This window comes from Periplaneta americana, chromosome 14 (genome assembly GCF_040183065.1).
Source record: "Periplaneta americana isolate PAMFEO1 chromosome 14, P.americana_PAMFEO1_priV1, whole genome shotgun sequence".
Lineage (NCBI taxonomy): Eukaryota > Metazoa > Arthropoda > Insecta > Blattodea > Blattidae > Periplaneta > Periplaneta americana.
Window position 1 is genome coordinate 148,164,641 of NC_091130.1, and position 10,241 is coordinate 148,174,881.

Consider the following 10,241-nt stretch of genomic DNA (forward strand, 5'->3'; position numbering starts at 1 on the left):
TTGGCCCCTCTGTAAAAGCTGGGCTGTCTTAGCTCTTTCCTGAAAACATTAATTTCTGTTAGGAATTGGACGTTTACGTAATATTATACAACTGTTTAAAATAACTTAAATAAAAGGACCTCGTTAAGTAATTAACTGTCACGTGATTTCCTCCCTTTCTACGATCTTGCGGCATAACCATTTGGACGGACAGTAGATAGCATGTCTGAGTAATTTTATCTGTGCGGGTCGGGCAGAAGTGAAGATTGAATTTACAGTACGTAAGGTACTCTTTTATAGAGTAGGTACAGAATTATTTCAACATGAGTTACTAGTACGAAGGACGAAACTGACAATTGGAATTAGATGCAGTAATCTACAGTGCGATAATATGCACAAAAGAACTGAAGCCTGTATCGAAATGAATGGCTACCATTTTCAAAAATGTGTTTAAATATCCATATTATGATTATTTTTTCAATTTAACTTCATTCTCTATAGTGTACGCTAATGTGCTGCAGATAGTATAATATACACTGCATAATGAATATGTCCGAATGGATAGCTCAGTTCGTAGTAAAAACACTTATTGTTAATACTGTACTATATTTTGATTAAACAAAAACATAATGAAAATGATCGAACTCAAAATCGCGATATTTCCTAGTTTACGTAAATGGATGAACTACTTTTCTTCCCTCCTATACCTAGCAGAGTGATTTGTTTGTGTTTTACGCCAGCATCATCGAACTACAGTTATGGAAGGGGGTAGAAAACTGTATTTCCGGTTCTCTAAAGGTATAGCCAGGTTAATATTAAAAATGTTAGTAAAAATAAAATGATGTCCCTATACAAGGTGCTGAGGGGAGTGCATTTGCAAAAATATACTATCGAAAGACAAACGGTTTTCGTATTATTGAGCGACAAATTTAGCGTATTTTATAAAAACAAGCCTCTTTCAGTGCTCAGAACTCTGGAACCATTTACTGCAGAACATTGAACGAGAGCTTATTTTGAAGCTGACATTTGGTAGGTTATGTTAAGAAGTAATCCTTATTTTTATTGTACACAGAGAGACAGATAATCTGATTTTACTTACTTTTAGGCTTTTTGGCCATTTGTAAAAATGTAAAAGAAAAAAATATTGAGAAAAATCCTTGCATTATTAAGAGGGATTCGGCATTGTTTGCTTAGTGGTATGGCAAAAAGTTTCGAGGGTATTAAATAGATTATTTTCACACGCCTAGACTTGAACGTCGCAGTACCGCACGCACTGGCCGAGAGCTTAAGATAAGCGAACGTTGGGCGTCATTTTACTCCTGTGTTTATGAAAACCTGTGATAAAGCTAGCACAGCCATGCGCTGCTAGACGACACATCACATGTTTGTCTCCTGGCCTTGCTTGACTCGGCTAGCTCCCGCCTCGTAGTCAGCTGGTTAATTCACGCGCGTACTATTTATTTTCTTTATTTGATATTTTAATACGTTCTTATCAACGGTGCACCAGTAAAAAATATGTGTTTATTTGTACTTTCAATGCGGAATCTAACCATATATTTTAAAAATATTTTTTCGTGGCCAAAGGCGTCTTAATTAAGAAAAAATCTAAATTTCTCCATTTCCATAAAGAGTAAGAAAATCTGTTTATATGTCAATATAAACTTTAATTTCTCAGCATCAAAATGAACCATGATTTTGATCATTGGGTGAAAGGGTTTCGGAGCCACAACAGTTTAAAGTTGCTAATTTTATGAAAATACGATAAATTTAAATATTTTTAATTTAAACACTATGAAGTTCTGGTGCCTCAAACTTTGCACAAAGCATTGTATCACAGTTCTGTACGATACAAAAAACGCTTCATTGTATGTAGAAATTGTAAGGTCAATTTTCTCTATATTTCGGTCGATTTGAGATGGAATAGCTCGTACGCTGTAATATTACGTTCACAGAACACCAAATTCATACGTTCTTCTATGTGATATTACGAATTAATAAATTGTCTTTTCATTGTTTTCTTACAAACTTTTAAAATACAACGGTAAACTTTCCTTTATTCCTAAATACTGAGTGAAACTTCGGTATCCCCCCCACACTACCTACACATGGGAGCGAAAACGTATTTAATTTTGAGATATCACTTAAATAATCCCTTCAATTAACCCACTAACCTTGTCACATACCTCGGCTTACAGCTATACCCTCATTTAACCCAGCTAACCCAAGAAAAAACTTAAATAAAACGTCAGTCCCGTGTGTAATATGGGGCGATATCGAAGATTGGCCTAAATACTGTAACAGTGTTATATGTAAAGTGTAGTTTTGTTGGTACTTAACGTAAAATAGTGAAATGTTTCAATTTTCACAGAACAACTTTTAAAAATTATCATATTTATATTATTATTATTATTATTATTATTATTATTATTATTATTATTATTACTATTATATTATTATTATTATTATTATTATTTTTATTATTATTATTATTATTATTATTATTATTATTATTATTATTATTATTATTATTACGGGAATTTTACTTGAAGCAAATAAAGAGATAGGTTTGGAAGTAAATCCCGAAAAGACAAAGTATATGATTATGTCTCGTGACGAGAATATTGTACGAAATGGAAATATAAAAATTGGAAATTTATCCTTTGAAGAGGTGGAAAAATTAAAATACCTGGGAGCAACAGTAACAAATATAAATGATACTCGGGAGGAAATTAAACACAGAATAAGTATGGGAAATGCCTGTTATTATTCGGTTGAGAAGCTTTTATCAACCAGTCTGCTGTCAAAAAATCTGAAAGTTAGAATTTATAAAACAGTTATATTACCGGTTGTTCTTTATGATTGTGAAACTTGGACTCTCACTTTGAGAGAGGAACATAGGTTAAGGGTGTTTGAGAATAAGGTTCTTAGGAAAATATTTGGGGCTAAAAGGGATGAAGTTACAGGAGAATGGAGAAAGGTACACAACGCAGAACTGCACGCATTGTATTCTTCACCTGACATTAGGAACATTAAATCCAGACGTTTGAGATGGGCAGGGCATGTAGCACGTATGGGCGAATCCAGAAATGTATATAGAGTGTTAGTTGGGAGGCCGGAGGGAAAAAGACCTTTGGGGAGGCCGAGACGTAGATGGGAAGATAATATTAAAATGGATTTGAGGGAGGTGGGATATGAAGATAGAGAATGGATTAATCTTGCTCAGGATAGGGACCAATGGCGGGCTTATGTGAGGGTGGCAATGAACCTCCGGGTTCATTAAAAGCCAGTAAGTAAGTAAGTAAATAAGTAAGTAAATAAGTAAGTATTATTATTATTGCTTCGCAATTAGGTCGTTACAACAATTTCTAAACAGCAGCATCTTAAAAACAATATATTTTGCCTATTTTCATTCCATTATGTCCTAGGGAATAATATTTTGGGGAAATTCTGCAGATAGTAAAAATATATTCTTATTACAAAAAAGAGCCATTAGAATAATAGTTGGAGCAAAGGCTAGAGAATCATGTAGATTATTTAAAAAAAAAATTAGAGATTCTAACCTTAACAAATCAATACATATACTCTATAATAAATTTCCTCTTATGTAATAAAGCAAATTTTCCAATTAATTCAGTCATACATATTATAAATACCCGCATAAAGAATGATTTTCATACGCCTTCATCAAATTTATCGTGCTATCAAAGGGGAGTACGTTACATGGCGATAAAAATGTTCAATAGTCTTCCTGAAGACATTAAGAATCATAGCCAAAATCCTGCATTATTTAAGGTAAAACTAAAAAATTACTTAATATCTCACACTTTCTATTCTGTAGAAGAATTCTTGACATTTCACAGCACTGTGTAAATATTTTTATACTATTAAATTGTAAACATATTACATTGTATAAAATATTATTGTTATTAAGGTATTAATTGTGTACATATTTCATATTTGCATTTTATATGTATTGCATTTATATTTAAACATAAGAATTGGACATGTTCTTTATTCTATGCTATAAAGCAAATGTAAGAATATTATGGAACGAATAAATCTATCTATCTAGCTCATCTATCATCAACAATTAGCTTCTAAAATTTTCGTATGGTGAAACACTATCAGCTATTCGTGGTTTACTTTAATTTTTATACAACAAATACGGCATATAGGTCTTGCATTGAATGGAACGTATACTGTGTATAAAACTACTTCGAAGTATTTCAGAATTTTGTAGTAGGGAATATTATTTTCTGATTCCAAGCAAAGAACCCGCGGGAAATGCAATTCAAGGAATGATTGCAATATGCTTTCAGTACTCCCCCCACTGTTTCCATAGTACCGAACGTCAGTATTTGAAAATCGAATGCAATAAGTGGTAGCCTGCTTAGAGAGTAGAGAGGTGGGGAACCGTCCTGCCCCTAGGTTGTTCCCCACTCCAAGCAGCTTTATCCCTTCGTGCGTCTGCGCGCCATGTTCTTTCCACTAGACAATGTTGTGTAGGAGCTCTCTGACGCGGAGAGCATAGTCGACAGACACAACATCTGAGCAAGATCGTTTAGTCGGACAGACAAGGGCGTGCTTGCGAAAACGTGTGTGTGAGAAAGTGTGTTTGTTAAGTAAGGTGTTACATATTAGTGCTAGTGGCTTGTGGCGTTATTAAGCGCCATAGCTGTAACAAACTTTGTGCGAGTGCTGGTCGTCGGTTAGTGTGGGATTGGATTAAAGTGAACGGCAGTTTAACATAAAGAAGTAAACCATGTTTGATGTGTTTGGCTCCGTTAAGGGGCTGCTTAAACTGGACTCGGTATGTATAGATAACAACGTGTTTCGGCTTCATTACAAAGCTACCGTGATAATCCTGATAGCTTTCTCGTTGCTGGTTACTTCTCGACAATACATCGGTGACCCAATCGATTGTATAGTCGACGAAATCCCACTGAATGTAATGGACACTTACTGTTGGATCTACTCTACATTTACGATACCCAACCGACTTGGCGGTAGGATTGGTGTGGACGTAGCACATCCCGGCGTGTCCAGTCACAACGAGAATGACGAAGTCAAATATCACAAATACTACCAGTGGGTTTGCTTCGTGCTTTTTTTCCAAGCCATATTGTTTTATGTGCCACGCTATCTATGGAAAACGTGGGAAGGAGGACGAATCAAGATGCTGGTTCTAGACCTAAATTGCCCTGTAGTAAGCGAAGAATGCAAAGCCGATCGAAAGAAGTTGCTAGTGGATTATTTTTCGACCAATCTACACACCCAGAATTTCTACGCAATACGCTTTTTCATCTGCGAAGCCCTCAACTTCATCAACGTGGTCGGTCAAATTTATTTCATGGATTTCTTCCTAGACGGGGAATTCACCACGTACGGTTCGGACGTCGTTAAATTTACAGAAATGGAGCCTGAAGACAGAGCAGATCCGATGAGCAGAGTATTTCCAAAGGTGACAAAATGCACATTCCACAAATACGGTCCTTCGGGCACGGTGCAGAAGTTCGACGGGCTGTGTGTCCTGCCCCTGAACATCGTCAACGAGAAGATCTACGTATTCCTGTGGTTCTGGTTCGTGATCCTGTCGGTGCTTACAGGCCTTTCTCTTCTCTACCGAGCTGCTGTGATCTTGGGCCCGCAGATTCGAATGTATCTCCTCCGGGCTCGATCTCGTCTTGCACCGCAGGAGCAGATAGAAACAATTTCCCGCAAGTGCCAGATTGGAGACTGGTTCGTCCTCTACCAACTCGGTAAGAACATCGACCCACTCGTCTACAAAGAACTTGTGGCGGACTTAGCAAAGAAGTTAGAAGGAAAAGAGACGGTGTAAAAGTACCAAGTGCCTTATCTTTGTTTTATAAATGAGAAAGCGAACTAATAATAATGAAATAAGAGAGTCGAGGGGTGTGTAAAGGCAAAGTAGACGCAATTATTGTGTTCAATTCCTAGATCGCCGCGTAGCACAAAATAGACTTTGCCTTGAATCCATGCAGAACTTGCATCAGCTTTTCTACACGGCATGGCGTCCAAAATACATTTAACCAGAACGGAATCTGGTGGCATTTCGAGTAGTAAAGAAAAACAAAAGCGTTTCTCCATGCCGTTAAGAAGTTTGTAAGCTGATTCAGGTTGTGCGTGGAAATTAAATTAAGTATGAAATAATGATTCCTGTGATGATTTAGAAGACTGGATGGATGTTATGGCTCAGAATTTGAGATTTCTGACTTGATACAAATGGATGGACCTATTTGTGATCAGTTAGCCTGCAATGTCAGAACCAACGCTATTAGCTTGTTTACATTATAGGTATTTTTGTTTTAATATCTGTTGGGAATCTGTCGGATATTTCACCAGCATCTTGGATGGCAATGGTGGTGAGATATGTTATAGATTCTATATTGCCTTTTTTTTTTTTCTTAGTTCCATAGTAAATAGTGACGTTGCTTATGGCAAAAGTTTTCAGGAAAAGAGGAAAGTAAGACATGCTGCCAACATTTTTTTTTTGTTGTTTTTATATCGGTTTCTTTGTGGAGTTTTCTTGTACTTGTATTTATTTAATTGCAGTGCTAAATCTTGTGTTAAAATGGTTTAACAACTAAGGGTTATGTTCACAAATAAGTTGGGATGACTGTTTTGTTTTCCTTTATCATTATTAGCAGATAACCATTGATATTACATCAATTACAGCATGCTAACAGATGGAGTTAGCGTTGTGGCTGATGCGTTATTGTTTTCCAGTTAACGGATTTAGTTGATGAGTTCCGTGTTTTTCAGTTACTGATTATTAAGTCTCGAAAGTCTTTAGCGAGTTAATAAAAGTGAATAAAATGTCAGAAATGAACACATATCAAATTAAACCTGTCGGTAGGCTATCAAGCAAAATATCTTCGCTTCTTAACATCGGCGTTGAAATCAACACACGTTCCAACACGAGACTTATTCTGGAATATTGTTTAATTGATGGTAAAGTTATGAAGTTGTAAAATTATAAAGACAAGTAGGCGAATTTGAGTTGGAAGGCTGTCATCCTATCAGTAAGTTGAGTCTGTGCATAATATTTCATATCTACATAGTAATAAGTGAACCTATGTTTTCTGTGATTGATGTTGCAGTATCCAGATTTGCCACCAGTCTTAGTTTCTATAATGACAGATTATAGAGTGGTTTTCTGCATATAGTAGCAGTATTCATTGAGTTTTGGGTGACATTGATATTAGTTTCTTGTAATTATTTCAAGAATATTTAATATAATTCAGTGTACGAACTATTTCCAGTAATTTGTGGGATTTTGTTTGAGAGTACTATTATTATTTCTGGATACTGCAATCTTGTACGGATTATTCTCATAATATCTTTATTTTTATTGTTTTTTTTTTTCTCTCCATGGTAACGCAATATAAATGACTACAATATTCCTGTACAGATAATCGCTTGGCCTATTTGAGGGCCACAACCCTCTTGGAACCATACATTCCACAGCTAAGGGACCATAGCATTTTTTTTCCAACAAAATTTATTTTTACATTAATGTTCAAATGTATTGTGTATAAATGTGTAATATTATCTTTCACAAAATTAATTCTGAAAATATTTTCGCAACGGAAATATTTTGATTTCTCTGATTCGGGATCATATTTCATTTTTTTTTTGTGTTATAGTATTACATATAATTAATATAATAAAACATGCGAACTACATAATATAGTGCCGTGATTTCGAAGGCATTAATTGTAGTTTGTTTGGATGTGCCAACTGAATTGTTCTCCAGCTATTTATAACTTAATATAACGTATGACTTTACGATAGTTTTAAAATGTTAAAAGAAAAAAAGTGTTCCCTAACCACTGATTCATATCCCATTCTTTAATTTCGTAAAAGAAATGAATCTCATTTAAGAAAGAAGATTTTGTGAGAGATTATATTAAATTAGAAACATGGTTAATATTTATAGATTGCAATGTGTCTCGAAAATTGCTTAATTCTTTCATTTTTTAATATCAGTTTTATCGATGCGGCGGTCCGTTTTGTGGACGGCGCTCTAAGAGGCTGGTAGGTTGATGTATCACTGCTCTCGAAGCAGCTGCTCAAATCAGATCTGTGCGAGGAGGAAGTCGTTCGATAGCCCGGATTATGTGCAAATTAGAGGAGCAATACAGCCAATAAGTGTGGTTTTAATACTGGCTTTTTATATTTCATATTATGTATAATATATAAGAATGTTTTGTAATGGTAAACCAACAGTTAACCATTCCAATGTAACGGTAGAAAAAAAAATGTACAGTGTAACTGTATCGACTCAATGTGCCTTAAATTCGATATTATATACAAATTTTTTTAGTCTTATGAAATATTCCATTTTGAAAAGGCTGAAACAAAAAGTTGTACTATTTCATATCAGGGGTTTAGAACAGAATACCTCAACTCCGGATTCCATTTTAACATGTTACTGAGATTGCTCACTGGTGTACAGTCGTGTCCAAAAGGGTTCGTAATTATTTCTTCTTTATTACTTTATTTTATATTATATGGAAAATTTTTTATTCCTCTTCTGTCATGTTTTAAACGCTATCGAAACCCAGCTATGTGGTTTTGTACATTTTGGGCATTACTGTACACATGGTACATTCCCCCTATTATCTTCTGTTAATTTGTAACTACCCTTCCAATGTTTTTGTAAAAAAAAAAAAATAATTACCATGTTCGTCCAATAAATACATGCTTATATAGTTTTTCTAGATTGATTTCTTTTTTGAATGTTTTTTCCCCTTGAGCAATATTTAAAAGTTAATCTTGCGTTTTATACACATACATTTAATAACAAGCCAAACAATAAAGTGAAATGTTATATATTGATGGCGTTCTAACAAAATTTATAATAATCTTTGTGTTCATGTTTTGGAGAACAAAGCCTAGACCTATATTGGTTTTTGAAACTGAAATTGTTTGAATTGCACAAAGCAACACTTTTTTGTGACCTACTTCAATATTTTTATGTTACTCTCTTGGTATAAATGTTTTTGTTAAAACGCATATTAACTAAAATTGTCACTTTCTATTCTTATCTATTATTTCCTTTATTATCCTACAGATAATGGACTTTGAATTTGTCCACCCAGGTCAAAGTAGAGTTGGAGTAATATACGAGATTGTGTTTACTGTAAGATATCCTCATTTTCTGGGAAGAATATGATATTGAGATTTTTGCTGTTCATAGAAAAGAATTGAGGACATATTTTCATAATTTATTCTCAAGTGAAAGCTGAAGTTTTAGAATAACCTGTTTCTTTGTGCAGTTTACTAGTGGATTAACGAATTTATGTGAAATATTTCTACATTTTAATACATTTATAAAGCACTAAGAGATAGTTGTTTCCTATTTTTAATTAACTTCTGAATTTTTAGGTGCAATTTAAATATTAGTCTTGGTTTAAAGAAAATATCACTATATATCTTAAAAGAATAGTATAATCTAAAATGACCACCATCTTGAAACAGGGAATTTGTTGATTGATCTGGCCGTCTGTTAATGTAAAGTTCATTCCACAGTTACATACAGGATGTATACAATATAAATTGCAAAAAAAAAATAATAATAATAATACTGGTGATAGAGCATAATTTACTGAACAAAAAAGTCTAGTAAAATTATGTAACTTTTGTGGTTTCCCTAGAAAAAAATGTTATCTGTGAGTATTTTTTTTTGGAAATGATGGTAGGCAGTCATTATTTACTTCTGTCAGCCACGTACAATGCAACTCTGATGATATTCTGGTTTACACATCAGGATAGTCATTGTCTCTCTATTGTGATGGTTTTAGCGTGTTGGAAGGTAATTGACAATGTCGTTTACGTTTACTCGAACTACTATCAATCCTAAAAACATTATTTTTTTTTAGGAATTAAAAACAAAATTTCACTACACAGAGATGAACAGTCTGTATAATTTTGATGGTTTATATCATATTTCTAATTGAATTAGGTGTTTTTAGGCAGTGTCAGCAAACTGTGACCAACCATAGACATTAATAATAATAAGTTTTATTGTCCCTGGCAGAGTTAAGGCCATCAGGCCTTCTCTTCCACTCAATCAGGATCAAATCACATACAGAAAAATACATACTGGTGTACAAATATTAACTTAAAAATAATAATAAACATAATAAAGTAAAAAAGAGAGATTGAATACATATACATAATCATTATTAACTTTAAAATAATAATAATAATAATAAAATATATATAATAAAAACAGA

At 33.9% G+C, this 10,241-nt stretch overlaps 1 protein-coding gene across 1 annotated transcript; it reads left to right on the plus strand.

Annotated features, from left to right (window-relative positions):
• The first annotated feature begins 4,396 nt into the window (after positions 1–4,396).
• Inx2 (innexin 2) lies at positions 4,397–8,723 on the plus strand. Its single transcript, XM_069846270.1, has one exon. It carries the CDS (start codon positions 4,742–4,744, stop codon positions 5,816–5,818), a length of 1,077 nt encoding a protein of 358 aa, XP_069702371.1. The 5' UTR covers positions 4,397–4,741; the 3' UTR covers positions 5,819–8,723.
• Positions 8,724–10,241: the final 1,518 nt, after the last annotated feature.